Raw genomic sequence first — 21,632 nt, 5'->3', positions numbered from 1 at the left:
AAATTCGAGTAGGGCACAGCCCCATATACCAAGGGTGGAAGGTTCAAACCCAGCCCTGGCCAAACTGCAACAAAAAATAGCTGGGCGTTGTGGCGGGCACCTGTAGGCCCAGATACTCAGGAGGCTGAGGCAAGAGAATCACATAAGCCTAAGAGTTGAAGGTTGCTGTGAGCTGTGATGCCAAGGCATTCTACCAAGGGCGACAAAGTGAGATTCTGTATCTAAAAACAAACAAACAAAAAAAACTAAATAGGCTCGGCGCCTGTGGCTCAAGTGGCTAAGGCGCCAGCCACATATACCTGAGCTGGCAGGTTCAAATCCAGCCCTGGCCTGCCAAACAATGACGGCTGCAACCAAAAAATTGCCAGGCGTTGTGGCAGGTGCCTTGTAGTCACAACTACTTGGGAGGCGGAGGCAGGCAAATTGCTTGAGTCCAGGAGTTGGAGGTCACTGTGAACTGTGATGCCATGGCATTCTACCCAGGGCGATAGCTTGAGGCTCTGTCTCAAAAAAAATAAAAACCCCAAACTAAATATATTAAAATCAGTAGTTTTACTAAAATCCACACTTTTCTTTTTAAAGAGTCATAATTCTGAAAAAAATCTATTGTGTGGCTCGGTGCCTGTAGCTCAAGCGGCTAAGGTGCTAGCCACATACACCAGAGCTGGCAGATTTGAATCCAACCTGGGCCTGCCAAACAACAATGACAACTACAACAAAAAAATAGCTGGGCATTGTGGCAGGCACCTGTAGTCCCAGCTACTTGGGAGGCTGAGGCAAGAGAATCGCTTAAGCCCAGGAGTTGGAGATTGCTATGAGCTGTGATGCCACAGTACTCTATGCAGGGCGACAGCTTGAGGCTCTGTCTCAAAAAAAAAAAAAGAGGGCGGCGCCTGTGGTTCAGTGAGCAGGGCGCCGGCCCCATATACCGAGGGTGGCGGGTTCAAACCCAGCCCCGGCCAAGCTGCAACAAAAAAATAGCCGGGCGTTGTGGCGGGTGCCTGTAGTCCCAGCTACTCAGGAGGCTGAGGCAGGAGAATCGCCTAAGCCCAGGAGTTGGAGGTTGCTGTGAGCGGTGTGACGCCACCGCACTCTACCGAGGGCAATAAAGTGAAACTCTGTCTCTACAAAAAAAAAAAAAAAAAAAAAGAGAGAGAATATATTGTGGGAAACAAATCCTGCTATGGAAAAATGTATGTTTTTGATTTTTTTTATCAGACCAGAGAAAACAAAAGAAATAATTTGTTTTCAAAAGAATGAATCCTATTATACCTCTATGTTCCAGTTATGCTGTTCCAAGGTATGGCGACATTGATCCATGGATTCTATGCCAGTCAGATCCTAGAGAGGATAAAAACAGAGTAACTTAGAGAAAAACTAACAGTACGTAGGTGAGTATTTTTACTCTTAATAGAGTATTATAAATATTGTTAGGAAAATACACTAAAAAGTACTAAAGGTATATATTAATGCAGCGATTTTCAACCGGTGCGCTACAAAAATTTTTTTAAAGATCACTAATTCAACTGTTTTCAAAAGAAGTTCAAAACACAGTAAGTTTATTCTTTTTTTGCTCTTTTTTTTTTTGATCAACATAATTTAAATGTGCCATATGAGTTTAACTATAGGTTCAAGTGTGCTATGAGATTAAAAAAAGCTGAAAAGTATTGTGCTAATTTATGGTAAAACTTCACGATTTACAATTTATTCTGTCACCTAACTATTATAGACTACTATCGAATTAGAAAATGATAATTACTTTTAAAACTTCAAGGCTCGCTCCTACAGGACCTTCTACATGTGTGAAACCACTCTGGCCAATGTGGGATACACAGCCACCTACGACTTCAAGATGGCCGACCTGCAGCAGGTGGCACCTGAGGCTGCAGTGCGCCGCTTCCTGCAGGGCCACCGCTGCAAGCACAGCGAGGACTGCACCTATGGCCGCGACTGCAGGGGTCTGTGCGACAGGCTCATGAGGCAGTGCAAGGGTGACCTCATCCAGCCCAACCTGGCCAAGGTGTGCGAGCTGCTGTGGGACTACTTGCTGCCTGGTGCTCCCGCAGACCTCCGCGAGGAGCTAGGCACGCAGCTGCGCACCTGCACCACGCTGAGTGGGCTGGCCAGCCAGGTAGAGGCCCACCACTCGCTGGTGCTCAGCCACCTCAAGGCCCTGCTGTGGAAGACAATCTCCAACACCAAGTACTCCTAGCCCCGGGGGTGGTGCTCCCCCCCATCACCCTGAGGGACCAGCCACAAAGTGGCCTCCCTCTCCCTCAAGGAATCCTGCTGCAAACTTCTACAAGTCACCCCCCTGCAGACCCACCCCAGCACCAGGGCAGGCTGGACTACAGCAGCCCAGACAGCTGGGACCCTCTGGACTCACAGGAAAGGCTCTAGCAAGTAGGGCAGAGGAGGGCCTAAGAGCCTGATTCTAGGGGGAACCTAGGCTGGCCTCACTGGGTTTTGTTACACTAAAGAATGTGATGTAAATAACTTTTGTGATGCCCAGTGTCTGGAGCATCCCCAGCCCCTGCTGCACAGGCCCCACCACAGGCCAAGGCGTGCCATACCCCTGCAGCCAGGCACTCCAACGGGAGCTGCTCTTGGCTTGGTTCTCGGGCAACCCCGCCTCAAGACTTCTCAAGCTGTTCCAGCTATCAGGGTGATTAATGAGGACACAAGGGGACAGGAATTCTTGAAAGTAGCCAATAAACACCCCATGTCCGGATTATGGCATAGTTTATAATAAAGATCATGAACAGGCAAAAAAAAAAAAAAAAAAAAACTTCAAGGCTCATATCCCAGATCTGATACTTTTATTTAAAAGGTCACGGCTGGCTTAGCGCCAGTAGCACAGTGGTTATGGCACCAGCCACGTACACCACGGGTGGCGGGTTTGGGCCCGGGGCCAACTAAACAACTGCAGCAAAATATAGCCAGGCATTGTGGCGGGTGCCTGTAGTCCCAGCTCCTTGGGAGGCTGAGGCAAGAGAATCGCTTAAATCCAAGAGTTGGATGTTGCTGTGAGCTGTGACACCACAGCACTCTACGAGGGCGACATAATGAGACTCTGTCTCAAAAAAATAATAAAAATAAACAGTCACGGCTGGGCGGTGGCTCTCACCTGTAATCTTTAGCACTCTGGGAGGCCGAGGCCAGTGGAATGCTCAAGCACAGGAGTTCAAGACCAGCCTAAGCAAGAGCAAGACCAATCCCCACAACTCATCCCAATCTCTACTAAAAAAAAAAGAAAAGCGGGCCTAGTGGCCCACACCTATAGTCCCATCCCAGCTACTGGGAAGCTGAGGAAAGACGATTGTTTAAGCCCAGGAATTTGAGGTTGCTGCGAGTGACTTTACCCAGGGTGACAGGAGTGAGGCTGTCTCAAAAAAAATTTTTTTAATTAATTAAAATAAAAAAAATAAAATAAAACTTCAAGGCTTTCAATTAAGAGGACAACTGATTATAATCAATATTCTTCTTTCAAATTCAAGTTTTAAAAGTTAAAGACTTCTTTATCACATCTGGGTTTAGCAAAATATCCCTTAATGTTAAAAAACTATTTTATTTATAATACAGGTTGAGCATCCAAAATTTCAAATCCAGCTTGGAGCCTGTAGCTCAATGGTTAGGGCGCCGGCCCCATATATTGGGGCTGGCAGGTTTCTGGCCTGGGCCTGTTAAACAACAATGACAACAACAATAAAAAGATAGCTGGGCACTGAGGTGGGCGCCTGTAGTACTAGGTACTTGGGAGGCTGGGGCAAGAGAATTGCTTTAAGCCCAAGAGTTTGAGGTTGCTGTGAACTGTGACGCCAAGGCACTCTACTGAGGGCAACATAGTGAGTCTCAGTCTCAAGAAAAAAAAAATTTCAAATCCAAAATGCTCTAAAATCTAAATTTTTTTGAGTAGTGACATGAAGCCCAAAGGAAATGCTCATTGGAGCATTTTAGATTTTGAATTTGCGATGTTCAACAATAAAAGGAAAATAATCCAACCCTCCCGCCCCCCAAAAATGTGAAACACCTTTGGTCCCAAGCATTTTGGATAAGAGTAATTAACCTGTACATAATAATGTAATACAGCTTTCCTGGAAAATGTTCTGCCTTTCTCCTTAACTTATATCATGTTTTATCTGTTGGTGTATAATATAGTTATTATACGAACATATAAAACATTTTAAAAAGAGTCTGGGCTGGGTGCAGAACTCATGTCTGTAATTTTAGCACTTTGGGAGGCTGAAACAGGAGGATCACTTGAGCCTAGGAGTTTGAGACCAGACCAACCTGAGCAAGAGAAAGACCCCATTTCTCCTAAATATAGAAAAATTAGCTGGGTGTGGTAGCACGTGCCTACTTGGGAGACTGAGGCAGGAAGATTGCTGGAGCTCAGGAATTTGAGGTTCAGTGAGTTATCATGACACCACTAAACTCTAGCCCCGTGACAGAGTAAGACCCTGTCTTAAAAAAAAGTCTGTAATTCAGATATTTCCCTACATTAACTATTTTCGTGACCTCTTCCTCCTTAGACAGCTGGATTATTCCATGCAAGGTTTTACCTTGTCTCTGACCAAAGCTCCTTCTCTGGCTCTTCTTCTTCCAGCTCTCTAAATGTAAGAACTTCCCTAAGGATATATCCTTGATTTTAGTCTCTCTTCTCTCTCCAACTACCTCTCTAGCTATTTCACTCAATCCAGCCTTCAGCTATCTTTCAATGCAGCTGACTCCTAATTTAATCTCAAGTTTAGCAGCGCATTTTCTTTTTTTTTTTGTAGAGACAGAGTCTTACTTTATGGCCCTCGGTAGAGTGCCATGGCATCACACAACTCACAGCAACCTCCAACTCCTGGGCTTAAGCGATTCTCCTGCCTCAGCCTCCCAAGCAGCTGGGACTACAGGCGCCCGCCACAACGCCCAGCTATTTTTTGGTTGCAGTTCAGCCGGGGCCGGGTTTGAACCCGCCACTCTCAGTATATGGGGCCGGCGCCTTACCAACTGAGACACAGGCGCCGCCCTGGCAGCGCATTTTCAATAACCTATTCAACATTTCCAGTACCTCAAATTCATCATTTAAAACCATAGTATCTGTTAACAATATCATAACACTCCAAAACATCCAGGTAAAGATGACATCTGGAACATCAATATCATCTTGGAGAACTCTATCCCAGGAATGCCACAATTTATCAGTAATAAGTTCTGAGAGTTCATTTTCTACCTTACATCTGTAATTGAATTTCCATTCCCACAACCACAATCTTTAATCTTTTCACAATGCTTTAAGTAAACTCAATAATTTATTATAATTTCTCTGTCCTTTTGACTCTTCTTCTCATTTATTTTTTTGTGAGTTATTCTTCTGCTCATAACCTTTCAGTTGACTAGATAATTCCAAAATCCTTAATGGGCCATTTAAGTGCTTCCGTAAGATGGCCCCAACCTGGCTTTCTGGTGTCCAATACTCTGCAAAATCTGATAGTTCATGACTACATATAATGCCCACAATTTCTACAGAGCTAAACCCTAGCCTTCCTTCAATGATCAATATAAAAGCTAAATTCATCCATCCATCCTTTCATTCAACACACGCCTACAGCATGCCTATTCTATATATTACTTACTATGTCCAAGAGATGTAAAGATGAATGAGATATACAGTAGTCTCTATCCTCGAGAAATGCCTCTCAGGGCTGGGAGCAGTAGCTCACACCTGTAATCCCAGTACTTGGGAGGTCAAGGTGGGCGGATCGCCTGAGCTCATGAGTTTGAGACCAGCCTGAGCAAGAGCAAGACCCTATCTCTAAAAATAGCCGGGCATTGTGGCAGGCACCTGTACTCCCAGCTACTTGGGAGGCTGAGGCAAGAGAATCACTTGAGCCCAGGAGTTTGAGGTTGCTGTGAGCTATGACGCCTCAGCATTCTACCCAGGGCTATAAAGTAAGACAGTCTCAAAAAAAAAAAAAGAAATGTCTCTCAACAACCACCAAGCATCAGGACAAAGAGACTGACAAGAACATGGTAACATGAACTGATGTTCAGAACACTAAAGTTCTCGCTTTTATTCTACACCCTATGGCCATGGAAAGGCAATTTTAACTCTGAATTTAGCTTTTATGTGCAACAAGAGGGGTTTATTTGGACAGAATATCCTTTCCAGAATTAAAAAATGAAATAAATTCCCAAACTAAAGTTTAGATTCTTTAGGTATGTATGTATGTATTTATTTGTCGAGACAGAGTCTTAAGCTGTCGCCTTGGGTCGAGTGCTGTGGCGTCACAGCTTACGGAAACCTTAAACTCTTGGGCTTAAGTGATTCTCTTGCCTCAGCCTCCCAAGTAGCTAGGACTACAAGCACCCGCCACAACACCTGGCTATTTTTTGTTGCAGTTGTCATTCTTGGTTAGCTGGCCCAGGCCGGGTTTGAACCCACCAACTTCAGTGTTATGTGGCTGATGCCATAACCACTGTGCTGCAGGCGCCGAGCCTATTTATTTATTTTTTTAAGACAGAGTCTCACTTGGTCACCTTGTAGAATGCCATGGTGTCTTAGCTCAACGCAACCTCAAACTCCTGGGCTCAAGTGATTCTCTTGCCTCAGCCTCCCAAGTAGCTGGGACTACAGGCAACCCACCACAACGCCTGGCTATTTTTAGAGACAAGGTCTCACTCTGGCTCAGGATGGTCTCAGACTCATCCTCCCAGAGTGCTAAGATTTCTTTTCTTTTTTTTTTGTAGAGACAGAGTCTCACTTGATTGCCCTCAGTAGAGTGCGGTGGTGTCACACAGTTCAGAGCAACCTCCAACTCCTGGCTTATAGGATTCTTTTGCCTTAGCCTCCCAAGTAGCTGGGACTATAGGCACTTGCCACAACACCCGGCTATTTTTTTGTTGCAGTTTGGACGGGGCCGGGTTTGAACCCACCACCCTCGGTATATGGGGCCAGCGCCCTACCCGCTGAGCCACAGGCACCACCCCAGAGTGCTAAGATTACAAGCATAAGCCACCATGCCCAGCCTGCCTTCCAGCTTTTAAGAGCAAACCTTCCTCCCCACTCTTAACTTCAAATTCCCTACATCATTACAGTCTACTAGAGGGCTAGGATGTCCGGGGCTCCTCCTTCCTACTGTACGTTGTATTTATGGATTGGACTCCAATCTTACCTTCTTCTCGGGGCACAAATGACTCCTCCCTCCTCTAAATACCAAAATTGTTTTCTACCTATTTCCACCTTCTATGATTATTTATATATAGTCATGTCTTCTCAAAGGGTTCCTTTTGAGCAATGTCTATGATTCATTATAACATTCCCTAGTACCTAGCACATAGTAAGAGCTTAAATAATTGCAGACAAGGTCCAAATTAAAAAGACCTTTTTGTCTGTGGGTAGTGGCTCAACCTATAATCCTAGCACTCTTGGAGGTGGGGAGGCAGGAGGACCGCGTGAGCCCCGGAGTTTGAGACTGCAGTGAACTATGATGATGCCACTGCACTCTAGCCTGGTGACAGAGTGAGTCTCTGTCTCCAAACAAAGGGTGTGGGGTGGGGTATGAACATTGTAAGAGAGAACAACCAGAGCGGTTGCACATCTTAACATACTAAACTATTTAACCTAATCTGCAACTCTGAGCCAGATGGATAAGTGGCACTATGCATTTTAAGTAGCAAAGCAGGGTAAACTGGAAACCCAACTGAACAAGCCTGCTGACAATCACTACTAATCATTATGAAAAAGCATGTACTGGGAATAAGCAATGCTGGACACACCTAGGACAAGATTATTCATGCTTCGATATATAAATCACTGACCCAATATTCTAGATATCTAGGATAATGAGATAGTCCCTGCTCTTATTAATGTGTATTCCAGTGAAGAAGGACTGATTAAAACAAAGTGTGTACACACACATAAGTAAATAAATTAACAAAATTTTCATATTGTTCTAGTAGACTCCTTTACATTGGGTCCTGCAGGAAAGCCTTCGGAAGAGGTATCATTTGAGGCCAGGAGTGGTACCTCACGCCTGTAAACCAGCTACTTGGGAGGCGGAGGCAAGAGAATCACCTAAGCCCAGGAGTGGGAGGTTGCTGTGAGTTGTGTGACACCATGGCACTCTACCCAGGGTGACATAGTGAGACTCTTGTCTCTACAAAAAATAAATAAATAAATAAACCCACAGAACTTTATAGCAACATTTAAGAGGTCAGAAGATCCCTGGCTGGAACACAGACTGTGACAAAAGAATCTAACTATATTACAAATATCTGAAACAACCTCAACTGAAGGGAATGAGGAGGGAGAAAGGTGTCAACTTAAACAACTATGGAAATAAGTTGTGTCTATATGACTAAAGGTAAAGGAACTACACAAAAGGAACTCCTCTAGTTCTGTAGCTCCCAACCCCTAAGCTATGGGCCACTACGGACCAGACTGGCATTGTGGCCTTCAGGAACCAGGGGACATCACGGATGGTGAGCAGTAGGACAGTATAACCACACCCCCATCACTTGCATCACTGCCTGAGCTCTACCTCCTGTCAGATTCCTGTCCCCATCCACCAAATCCATGGAAAATTGTCTTATGTGAAACCAGTCACTGGTGCCAAAAGGTTGGAGACTGCTGCTCTACTTGACAGCTGTTTCCCGTGGGAGTACATATTCAGTGAAGCTACTGTATCTGTGTATGTGTACCAAAACGGAATAGTTAAGAAAACAGATGGTACATGGTGAAAGCTAGTTTTCTCACTGTTGAAGTAGAAGGTTACAGATAGCCAAGGGAATAAGGCTAGAATGATCTATGTGGTAATGGATTAGACTTGGAGACATCAATGCAAGTTTAGTTTAGTATCAATACAGACGACCGCACATAGGAAGATTTAGTTTTGTATACACACATGTATGTCCTGGTCCTATCAACTGAGAGGGCCTACAAGCAACAACACTCTAGCAAGCACACTTAATCCCCAGATCTTGGTTTCTAAATACTACTTTCCAGTAAAAAGAACCCAGGCTTCTTGGATAAATGGCTGATTCTAGAACTAGGGGAAGTAACATATGAGATAAGCCAGAAGAATCTTATAGTACCACCAAGTAAGACGTGCTCAAAAAGCAAAACAAAACTCTCCACAATGATGTGGTTGGGATTATGTCAAAGGGATATAGGAGTCAACTAAAAAAGATCCCAGTGTGCTGGCTGGGCGTAGTGACTCCCACCTGTAATCCTAGCACTCTGGGAGGCTAAGGCAGTTGGATTGCTTGAGCTCAGGAGTTCCACATCGGCTTCAGCCAAGAGCAAGATCCCATCTCTACTAAAAGTAGAAAAACTGGCTTGGTGCCTGTAGCTCAGCGGCTAGGGCATATGCATTGGGGCTGGCTGGTTTGAACCAGGCCTGGGCCTGCCAAACAATAATGACAACTACAACAAAAAAAATAGCCGGGCGTTGTGGTGGGCACCTGTAGTCCTAGCAGCTACTTGGGAGGCTGAGGCAAGAGAATTGCTTAAGCCCAAGAGTAGGAGGTTGCTGTGAGCTGTGACGTGACACCACAGCACTCTACCAAGGGGGAAATAGTGAGACTCTGTCTCAAAAAAACCAAAAAAAAAAGAAAAGAAAAGAAAAACTGCTGGGTGCGGTGGGTTACATCTGTAATCCTAGCACTCTGGGAGGCCGAGATGGGTTGATTGCCCGAGCTCATAGGTTTGAGACCAGCCTGAGCAAGAACGAGACCCTGTCTCTAAAAATTGCTTGAGCCCAAGAGTTTGAGGTTGCTATGAGCTATAAGGTCACAGCACTCTATTGAGGTTGACAAAGTGAGACTCTGTCTCAAAAAAAAAAGAAAAGAAAAAGAAAAACTAGGTGGATGGTATGGCATAGGCCTGTCGTCCCAGGTACTCAGGAAGTTGAGGTAAAAGGATCACTTGAGCCCATGAGCTGAGGTTACTGTCAGCTATGATGATGCCAGGGCGACAGAGTGAGACTCTGTCTCCAAAAAAAAAAAAGAAGATCCCAGTGTCCAAAGCTGGAACAATTTGAGCAATGAAATATTAAATAACCACAATATAAATACGTTTGAATAAATAAATGCAGAACACAAAAATACTTCATGCAGAAAAATTCTGAATAATTTATGAAGAATCTACCATCAAGGAGGTGGATCATAACTTCCCATTCCTTGCCAGTGTGAGTTAGGAATAGGGTTTTCAGTATGGAAAAAGGGGGTAGGAGAAAATGAACTTTATAGTGGAGAAACTTGATAAACACTACCTCAGCCAAATGGTTACAGTCATCATTAACAGACACGGCTCATGTCTATAATCTCACTACTTTGGGAAGTTAAAGCTAGAAGATCACTTGATGCCAGGAGTTCAAGACCACCCTGGGCAATATAGTAAAACCTCATCATTACAAAACACAAAAAAATTTGCCAGGTGTGGTGGCTCACACCTGTAATTAGTTCTAGCACTTGGGAGGCTGAGGCAGGTAGTCTACCTGCGCTCACAGGGTCAAGACCAGCCTGAGCCAGAGAGAGACCTTGTCTCTAAAAATAGCCAGGTGTTGTGGCGGGCACCTGTAGTCCTACCTACTTGGGAGGCTGCAGTAAGACAATAGCTTAAGCCCAGGAGTTTGAGGTTGCTGTGACCTGTGACGCCATAGCACTCTAGCAATGGTGACAAAGTGAAAATCTGTCTAAAAAAAAAAAAAAAATTAGCCAGGCTGTACAAAAATAAATAAGATTGGGCGGCGCCTGTGGCTCAGCGGGTAGGGCACCGGTCCCATATGCCGGAGGTGGCGGGTTCAAACCCAGCCCTGGCCAAATTAAAAAAAAATAAATAAATAAAATAAATAAATAAGATTGGTGGATGCCTATAGTCCCAGCTAAGTGAGAGGCTGAGGGAAGAGGATGGCTTCTACATTGAGCTAAGATGATATCATGCCATTGCATTTAGCCCAGGTAACAGAGTAAGACCATGTTTAAAAGAAAAAATAAAAAAATAAAAAAAGGCTAGGCACAGTAGTTCAGGCCTATAATCTTACTCTTAGCACTTTGGGAAGCCAAGGTGAGACAATTGCTTGAGGTCAGGAATTTAAGAACATCCTGAGCCAGAGAGAGACCCCATCTCCACAAAAATAGAAAAATTAGCTGGGCACAGATGCATATGATCTGTAGTCCCAGACACTTGGGAGGGTGAGGTTGGGGGTGGTGGTGGATGACTTAAGCCTAGGACTTTGAGGTTGCAGTGAGTTATAATGACGTCACTGCACTCTTGACAGGGTGACAAAGTGAAATTCTATCTCAAAAAAAAAAGAACAGGGGCAAAAGTGGAAATGAACTGCCAAAGAAAGGCAAATATGGTCTTACTTACTTCATCACATTAAATATGTTATGTGGGAATGGACTGCCTGACGTCAGTCTAGTCAGCAGGATGGATCCTACTGATTTGTCCAAAAGATCAAATAAGTTGGTGGCGCCTGTAGCTCAGTCGGTGAGGCGCCAGCCCCATATACCGAGGGTGGCGGGTTCAAACCCGGCCCCGGCCCTGGCCAAACTGCAAACAAAAAATAGCCGGGCGTTGTTGTGGCGGGCGCCTGTAGTCCCAGCTACTTGGGAGGCTGAGGCAAGAGAACCGCTTAAACCCAGGAGCTGGAGGTTGCTGTGAGCTGTGTGAGTCCACGGTACTCTACCGAGGGCCATAAAGTGAAACTGTCTCTACAAAAAACAAACAAAAGATCAAATAACTACTAAGCTGAATTCATTCACTGTCTGAAGTTATATTCATAACCCAGATAGGGTTGGCTACCTGGGTTTTTCTCACCAGTTTTTTGTATTTTTTTCATTAAAATAATTTTAGAATTTTTTTGGGCAGCCCTTGGGGCTTAGTGGGTAGGGCACCGGTCCCATATATCTAGGGTGGTGGGTTTGAACCCAGCCCCCGCCAAACTACTGCAACAACAACAACAACAACAAAAAAATTTAGATTTTCTAGTTGGATTTTTTTTTTTTGAGACACAGTCTCAGTATGTCACCCTCGGTAGAGTGCCATAGTGTTACTCACAGCAACCTCAAACTCTTGGGCTTAAGCGATTCTCTTTCTTCAGCCTCCCAAGTAACTGGGACTATAGGCACCCGCCACAACGCTCGTCTATTTTTTTTGTTGCAGTTGTCATTGCTGATTTTAGTTGGCCTGGACTGGGTTTGAACCCATCAGCTTCATACACCCATCAGTGTATGTGGCTGATGCCCCACCCACTGAGCATAAGCACTGCCCCAACTTTTGAAATATTGTGATTTCGCTCATGCTAAAGCACAAGTTAAGGAAAGTATTATGAACAACAGATGGTGTGTAGTATTTTAACCAGATACCTCACTCAACTATTTGGATAGGGATTGCATAACTAGGGTGTATTCACCTCGATTTCCTAAGAAGTGTTTCTCTTTCCATATCTCATCTATTCACACTAACAAACACGGCAGGTGGTTGGCTCAAAATCTCAGTTGAGCTCTAAGTAATCTCTAACTTCTAATTGGCTTGTTGACTCTAGGTTTGTGAGAATGCATATTTTAAGTTTTGTTTTCGGTTATTCTCAGAGAGAAACTTGGCAAAAAAAAAAAAAAAAGAGGGATCTTCATTCTCTCCTTCCTACTACACAAACAGCTTTGTTATGCTTTATGCAATAGGGAGTTATGCCTTCTCAGGTAGTGGCAGGTAAAATGGAATTTGAAATCCATCCAGGAAGTTAAGCAATCATGGCTAGGCTCTGATCTGTAACTAAAACTCTCAACACTCAGATCTTTATTATTCACATTTAATCACTGATTTCCCAAATTCAGTATGAGCAGCTCCTATTTACTTAATACTTATTACTATAGTAAGTACTGAAACACTCATTTTTACTATAGAGAAGGAAGGGTTCAAAAGATGACGTACCTTGTCTAAGAATATCCAAATGATGATGACTGATAGAGCTGAGACTGGAACCCAGAATAACTACCTCCAAAGTCCAGACCATTTCTTATGCCGTAATGCCTCCCATTATTACTTGATTATTTAATGTTACAGAACAAAAAGTTTTCAATAAATTCTCAATTCAGAAAATTTCAATTTCGGGCTCCACACCTGCAGCTAAGTGGTTAGGGCGCTGGCCACATACACAGACGCATGCGGATTCGAACCCGGCCCAGGCCTGCTAAACAACAATGACAATAACAAAAAAAACAAACAGCCAAGCGTTGTGACGGGTGCCTGTAGTCCTAGTTACTTGGGAGGCTGAGGCAAGAGACTCACTTAAGCCCAAGAGTTGGAGGTTGCTTTGAGCTATGATGCTACGGCACTCTCCTGAGGGTGACACAGTAAGACTCTTGTCTCAAAAAAAAAAAAAAAAAAAAAAGGTAAAGAAAATTTCAATTTCTTTATTATACCTACTGTCGGCTATATTGCAGCTTATATATGTATATAAAATTGTTCTCCTTTAGATCCAGGATCATCAATAAACATGTTGATACAGTTTTGCTCTACAGACAAGGGATTTGGGGCCAGATAAAACTCGAAAATGTTGCACATCAAATTCTCCCTTTGGAAATTTGCAATACGATCTTTTAAAAACTTTGAAAGGTCCTGTTTTTAGGAAAAAAAGAAAACTAAGCCTCACAGCTTCATAAAATGGAAAGTCTTTTTTTAAAAAAAAGCACTATTGGAGCCAGGCATAGTCCTTGGCACTCTAACTGGGTGACAGAGTAAGACTCTGTCTCAAAAAACTAAACAATGGCTTGGCGCCTGTGGCTCAAGTGGCTAAGGCACCAGCCACATACACCTGAGCTGGCGGGTTCGAATCCAGCCCAGGCCTGCCAAAACAACAATGATGGCTGCAACCAAAAAATAGCCGGGCGTTGTGGCAGGTGCCTGTAGTCCCAGCTACTTGGGAGGCAGAGGCAAGAGAATCGCTTGAGCCCAGGAGTTGAAGGTTGCTGTGAGCTGTGATGCCATAGCGCTCTACCCAGGGCAACAGCTTGAGGCTCTGTCTCAAAAAAAAAAAAAAAAGAATGGTACAGTGGGCAACACTTGTAATCCTAGCACTTTGGGAGGCCAAGGCAGAAGGATAGCTTGAGCTAGATCCTGACTAGATAAAAAAATGAAAAGAACCAATTGGGTATAGAGGTGTGCACTCCCATCTACTCAGGAGACTGCAGGAGGAATGCTTGACTTTAAGGCTGCAGTGAGAAAAGATGATGCTAGTTCACTCTATCCCTCGAACCTGGTTGAGACAGAGCAAGACATTGTCTCAGACCACCTCCCACCCACCCAAATTCCAAACACTATTGTACTATTTGGCAGACACATGGGTCACTCTTATAACCCTAGCACTTTGGGAGGCTGGGGAGAGAGGACTGCTTGAGGCCAGGAGTTTAATACCAGCCTGGGTAAGACTGGTACAGTGAGACCCCATTTCTAAAAAAACACACAAAAATATTAGCTCGTTGGTGAGTCATCCCAGTCCCTAGCTACTTGGGTGGCCAAGGAAGAAGGATCACTTGAGCCCAGAAGTTGGAGGCTGCTATAAGCTAGGCATTCTACCTTAGGGAACAGAGACTTTATTTCAAAAATAAATAAATAAATAGGGTGGTGCCTGTGGCTCAATGGGTAGGGCGCTGGCCCCATATGCCGAGGGTGGCCGGTTCAAACCCGGCCCTGCCCAAACTGCAACAAAAACATAACTGGGCATTGTGGAGGGCGCCTGTAGTCCCAGATACTCTGGAGGCTGAAGCAAGAGAATGGCCTAAGCCCAGGAGTTGGAAGTTGCTGTGAGCTGTGACACCACAGCACTCTACCCAGGGCAATAAAGTAAGACTCTGTCTCTAACAAAAGTAAATAGATTCTGAATGGAATCTATTTTTAAGAGAATAAAGTCTATTTTTTGTATTTTAAAGATTGCAAGGGCTAGGAAGGTTGCCCTCAAATAACTTATTGCATTATAGGCCCCTATGCTGGGGGCATCAGTCTGTTGGTCATACCTACTTGCTTAGGCAGGTGCTCTGGTCTTATCCCTGATCCTTGGAGCCTAGGTGCAGAAGCTTCTACATTCCTGTCAAGTATGGGACCAAGGAGGCCAGAACCTGTCACTGGAAACCAGGGCATAGCCATGAGCATTGAGTGGCTCAGGGCTCCTTGGGTGCATGTGTATAGTTGAAGCTGCCTGTCTGCATGTATCCTCTGGCTCTAATGCTCTCTGTTGGCTCTGCAGCACAGTATGTAACCAATAAAGCTCCCTTGTTTCCAATAAATAAATAAATAAAAATTTATCACTTTTCCACATCAAAACCTGACATTATTGGCTCAGCACCTGTGGCTCAAGCAGCTAAGGCACCAGCCACATACACCTGAGCTGGCGGGTTTGAATCCGGCCCGGGTCCGCCAAACAACAACGGCTGCAACCAAAAAATTGTCAGATGTTGTGGCGGGTGCCTGTAGTCCTGGCTACTTGGGAGGCAGAGGCAGGAGAATTGCTTGAGCCCAGGAGTTGGAGGTTGCTGTGAGCTGTGATGACACAGGACTCTACCCAGGGCAACAGCTTGAGGCTCTGTCTCAAAAAAAAAAAAGCAAACAAAAAAGCCCCCCCTGACATTATTGAATGCTACAGGATTTATTTGTTTACTTGTTTATTTCTTTGAGGCAGAGTCTCACTTTGTTGCTCTGAATAGAGTGCCATGGCATCATGGCCCACAGCAACCTCAAACTCTTAGGCTCAAGTGATCCTCTTGCTTCAGCCTTCTGAGTAGCTGGGAATACAGGCACCTGCCACAATGCCCAACTAGTCCAACTGCTGCAGGATTTAGATTCAACTATTTATTACACATTATCTGAGTCAAGCACTATAGTATGTGCTATCTCATTCATTCTTTTAACAACCTTGTAAACATAAAATATTAGTCATTTTGCAGATACAGAAACCAAGAGGCTTAAATCTGCACACGTCTACAATCCCCAATGCCTATCTCCCCATTAGTCATGGCCTGGTACAGGTCCAGGACCTATTAGGAACCAGGCCTTAACACAGCAGAAAGTGAGCAGTGGGTGAGTGAGTGAAGCTTCATGTATATTTACAGCCACTCCCTATCACTCAAATGCAGCACAAACCCTACTGTAAACTGCACATGTGAGGGACCTAGATTGCACACTCCCAATGAGAATCTAACAGCTGATGATCTAAAATGGAGATCTAATCTGCCAAAACCACCCCCTAACCATCCTTACCCCCTATTCACGGAAAAACTATCTTCTACCAAACCAGTTTCTGGTGCCAAAAAGGTTGGGGACTGCTGGTTTAAGTAAATGTCAGAGATCTCAAACTGCCAACTTCTGAATACGGAGCTTTTCCCTCCTATATCATGCTGTAAAGATAAAAGATGGTTAACTGGATTTTCTAATTTATCCTTCCCCCTAAAAATGGGATAATTAATGCTGCTGGAATGGTGTGGGTTGGGGTCGACAGAATTAACAGTACAATAACAAAGTTTTCTGGAGTTAAATAATAATTCTGGTGAATTAGTCAATTAATTCATCAAATATTAACTAAGCAAGCACAAAACAAAGAAATCACAGTCTGGTCCTCAATAACTTTGTTGAGTAAAAAGATGTAAATAATTATACTATTAGGACAGGTGTCATACATCAGCAGTAAACAAATCCGTGTCTTTCAAGGAATTTATAGGGATGGTACCAAGGTTCTAAGCTGAAACTAGTGTAAGATGTTTCAAGGCAATGGAAGAACATGTATGGACACATGAGAAAGAATGATTATGTTAGGGTACTGAAACATATCCCTGGAATAGAAATGGAAAGGACAGAAGTATGAGGTTGGACAGGGAAGTATGGGTCAGATCATGAGGTTCAAAGAAAAATTTCATGCTGTTCTATCAATGCCTCTCCAATCATTTTTGTTAAAAATATTTAGGAAGCCTAAAATGAAGGAGAGAGAAACTTTAAATATGGGGCATCAGAATTAAAAGATACTGAAATAGTCCAGAGGAGAAATGGAATATAAACTAGAATAGTAACAATGTAGGCAGAGAAGAGGGTTAACTGAGGATAATAGATTGTTTAGGTTGTTTGATTTTTATTTCTTCAACTCCAATAAGAACTTGCAAAAAACCTAAAAAAAAATTCCCCACATATTTCACATGAAAAGTTTTTCTCTTATTCCAGGACTATGAGAAAATTTTCAAAAATTCCTTTGTGGGAAAGTCCAAAGGCCCCTGTTAATGGTGATTTCTTTTTATTATTTCTGGCACTCTCACTAAGGAGAGTTGTATTAAACAACTCACAATGCACAAACAATTGAAAGCAGTGAAAATAAAACCTTAATTTTATCACTTTACTACATCATTTTTCCTACTCATTGTAAGCAAAAACATAATGTTGGAGACATGGCAACTAGAATTCTTGAATATGTAAACTAATCCTTAGATGGTTCAAAAGAAAACTGACAAAATTTAATAAATCCTGTTCAAAGACCAACTTCTAAACAAATACCTACTGCACTTTGAGGAACAAATCATAATAAATAGGCGGTGCCCATACCTCAGTCGGCAGGGTGCCAGCCACCTACACCAAGGGTGGAAGGTTCAAACCCAACCCAGGCCTGCTAAACAACAATGACAACTGCAACCACAAAATAGCTGTGCCTGTAGTCCCAGCTGCTTGGGAGGCTGAGGCAAGAGCATTGCTTAAGCCCAAGAGCTGGAGGTTGCTGTGAACTGTGACTCCATAGCACTCTACAGAGGGTGACGGCTTGAGACTCTGTCTCAAAATAAAATAAAATAAATAGACAAATAAATGAAAGAGTATGTTTAGTACAGGCAATCCTTTACTCAGAATAATATCAATTTATACTTCTCTGGCAAGTACAGAAATATTTCTCAAAATCCTTAGAGGAATATGACTTAATAAAAAAATAATTAAAAAAAAACATATAAAGTGAAAGAAAAGAAAAAAGAACCTTAGAGGAATACATAAACACTGATGCCCAACGCATTCTGAAAAAATAATATTGAACCAACTTTGATAATAAGTGCCTATACTTGTTACATAAAGATGTGCCCACCGCTGGGTGGAGCCTGTGGCTCAAAAAAGTAGGGTGACGGCCCCATACACAGGAGGTGGCGGGTTTAGACCTGGCCCCAGCCAAAAGCTGCACACAGCACAAAATCTCAAAACTGCAGATACTGGCGTGGATGTGGAGAGAAGGGAACACTTTTACACTACTGGTGGGACTGCAAACTAGTACAACCTTTTTGGAAGGAAGTATGGAGAAACCTCAAAGCACTCAAGCTAGACCTCCTATTTGATCCTGCAATCCCATTACTAGGCATCTACCCAGAAGGAAAGAAATCCTTTTATCATAAGGACACTTGCACTAGACTGCTTACTGCAACTCAATTTACAATCGCCAAAATGTGGAAACAGCCTAAATGCCCACCAACCCAGGAACGGATTAACAAGCTGTGGTATATGTACATGATGGAATACTATTCAGCTGTTAAAAATGGAGACTTTACATCCTTTGTATTAACTTGGATGGAAGTGGAAGACCTTATTCTTAGTAAAGCATCACAAGAATGGAGAAGCATGAATCCTATGTACTCAATTTTGATATAAGGATAATTAATGACAATTAAGGTCACGGTGGGGGTGGGGGGAATGGGACAGCAGACAGAGAAAGAAGGAAGGAGGGGTAGAGAAAGGAAGAGCAGAGAGAGGGAAGGAGGGAGGGGGGTGGGGCCTTGGTGTGTGCCACACCTTTTGGGGGCAAGACATGATTCCAAGAGGGACTTTGCCTAACAAATGCAATTAGTGTAATCCGGTTTCTTGTACCCTCAATGAATCCCCAATAAAAACAAAACAAAACAACAACAAAATAGATGTACCCACCATCAAAAAGAAGTTTCTAAGAAGACATAACTGTATTCTTCAAGAGTCAACTTAAAGATGTCAATCACACTTCCTGAAGTTCATTTACAAATTTAATAAAAATTTCCATTTTAAAAAGTTGATTATAGGCTGGGTATAATGGCTCACACCTGTAATCCTAGCATTCTAGGAAACCAAGGCACAAGAATTGCTTGAGCTTATGAGTTCAAGACCAGCCTAAGCAAAAGTGAGACCCCATCTCTACTAAAAGCAGAAAAACTAGCCGGTGTTGTAGCGGGCACCTGTAGTCCCAGCTACTTGGGAAGATGAGGCAGGGGGATTGCGTGAGCCCAGGAATTCGAGGTTGCTGTGACCCATGACACTGTGGTACTGTACCCAGGGTGACAGAGTGAGACTCTCTCTCAAAAAAAAAAAAAAAAAAAAAAGGTTGATAATAAAGTTCTTTTAGAAGAGCAAATAAGTGATAAAATCTAGAACACCCCCCCCAAAAGCAATAAGGGGGCAGCCCTCCAGACCAAAATATAACAGAACCTCCATAAGTGACCACCTCCTTACCTGACCTAATTTTCAGAGACTGGACATGCACATGGACTCAATGGAATACTGACCTCTACATATTGACCACCTCTGTACATTGTATCTTGACCACTTGGACTGTGACACACAATATTAATTTACCCTCTGTAACCTGACCAGTTGAGTCCACTCTATATCAAGAGGTAGAAGGTATGGGCTTTGTCCCTTAATTGTAATATTTTTTCTTTAGTATAAGTTATTTTTTCATGTTTTCTTGTTAAACTTGGCAAGAGTGGAAGTGAAATCAGGAACTTATTAGTTCAAGTTTATGGGCATAATGCCATGAAGAAACAAATGGATTTAATGTTTTTCTGAGAGGAGAGAAAGCCATTACCAATGGAGAGAGGTCGGGCCACCAGTAAAGAGAAGAACTGATGAAGACAGTGCAAAAATTAATCAAATTATATGTCAAAATCATTGGCTGACTATGAGAAGCAAACAGACATCAACAGAGAAACAGGAAAATCTTAACTGAAAGTCTTAGACAATAACTCACAGCTCCTTGCTGCATGAGCTCACACGGTGCTATCTGTGAGGGAGTTTTTAGTCAGTAAACAAATAACTGTATTGAATACCCTTCCTACTCAGCTGATCTGGCCCCCAACGAATTTTTCTTTACCCCAAAATAAAAGAAATATTGAAAGGAAGACATTTTGATGATATTCAGGACATCAAGGGTAATATGACGACAGCTTTGATGGCCATTAAAAGGGTCCCAAAATTGCTCTGAAGGGTGGACTAGGTGGTAGCGTTGGGGCAAAGCTTCCCAAGGGGAGTACTTCAAAGATGACTGTACTGATCACAGTTCTGGTCAATCATGTTGAGGGCCTCCTTAAGACATGAAATGTGCCCCACTGTGGCCTCTTTGGTGGTCTTGGCCTTGGCCCATTTGCTGGACATCTTGGCTTCAGGTATGGGGGCGAGGGTGGCTTCCCTAGCACAGAGAAGGTACTGGCTTGCTGGGTGGCCGTCCTACAGCCCTTTTTCTTTTCTTCTTTTTGAGACGGTCTCACTTTGTTGCCCTTGGTAAAGTGCCATGGTGTCACAGTTCACAGCACCCTCAAACTCTTGGACTCAAGTGATTCTCTTGGTTCAGCTTCCTGAGTAGCTGAAACTACAGGAAACCACCCAACGCCTTGCTATTTTTAGAGACAGGGTCTCACTCTTGCTCGGACTGATCTCGAACTCCTGACCTCAAGCAATCCACCCACATTGGCCTCCCAGAGTGCTGGGATTACAGGCATGAACCTCTGTGCCTGGCCCCTACAGCACTTTTTCTAAGATGAGTTCACAAGATTGTCAGACTTCCATAGGTACATTCTACAATTACTGAAAAAAATTATAGTTAATCAGGACATGATAACCCAAAAGAAAGAGCTGACTGACACTGAAGGAAAACGTTAATCTTCAACACTGTCTGGAAAGCAGCAGCCAAGGGAAGATGGCAGAATATTTTGGTGTTAACCAGGTCACAAGGCCAGGTGTGGTGGCTCACACCTGTATCCTAGTACTCTGGGAGGCTGAGGCGGGTAGATTGCCTGAGCTCACAGGTTTGAGACCAGCCTGAGCCAGAGTAAGACCTCGTCTCTAAAAATAGGCAGGCATTGTGGTGGGTGCCTATAAGTCCCAGCTATTTAGGAGGCTGAGGCAAGAGAATCACTTGAGCCCAAGAGTTTGAGGTTGCTGTGGGCTGTGACACCATGGCACTCTATTGAGGGTGACAAAATGAGACTGTCAAAAAAAAGAAAGAAAAAAAAATGGGCAGTACCTGTGGCTCAAGGAATAGGGCACCGGTCTCATATACCTGGGGTCTCAAGCCTGGCCCTGTCCCCTCCCCCCCAAAAAAAAACAAGACCACAGCAACATCCAAAAACACAAACGTTAAGTACTTGGAGAGACATGTTAAGGAATGTAGAGACTTCCAGCAGAAAAGGAGGAAAACTTCCCTCAGTGAAGTCAGTGAAGCCATATTAAGCTGGTTCAAACAAATGAGACAGCTAATGCCAGAATCTCCAAAAAGTTGCTAAAAACTTCACACAGGAATTTGGGGTGGTAAATTTCCAGGCATCAAGTGATTGGTTCAAGAAATTTAAACTGTGACATGAGATCTCCTGGAAACTCTTGTGTGGTGAAT

The 21,632-nt window shown here is 43.5% G+C and overlaps 1 protein-coding gene across 1 annotated transcript in view; it reads right to left on the bottom strand.

The window, feature by feature from the left end:
* The window catches only part of FAF2 (Fas associated factor family member 2), a 91,554-nt gene that overhangs the window by 38,582 nt on the left and 31,340 nt on the right, over positions 1–21,632 (bottom strand). The window contains exon 2 of the mRNA XM_053567257.1: positions 1,273–1,341. Within this exon, the coding sequence (XP_053423232.1) occupies positions 1,273–1,341 (69 nt within the window). The remainder of the gene's footprint in view (positions 1–1,272; positions 1,342–21,632) is intronic.

Source organism: Nycticebus coucang, chromosome 17 (assembly GCF_027406575.1).
Source record: "Nycticebus coucang isolate mNycCou1 chromosome 17, mNycCou1.pri, whole genome shotgun sequence".
In the NCBI taxonomy this organism is placed as follows: domain Eukaryota; kingdom Metazoa; phylum Chordata; class Mammalia; order Primates; family Lorisidae; genus Nycticebus; species Nycticebus coucang.
This window is presented reverse-complemented; position numbering and strand designations above follow the sequence as displayed.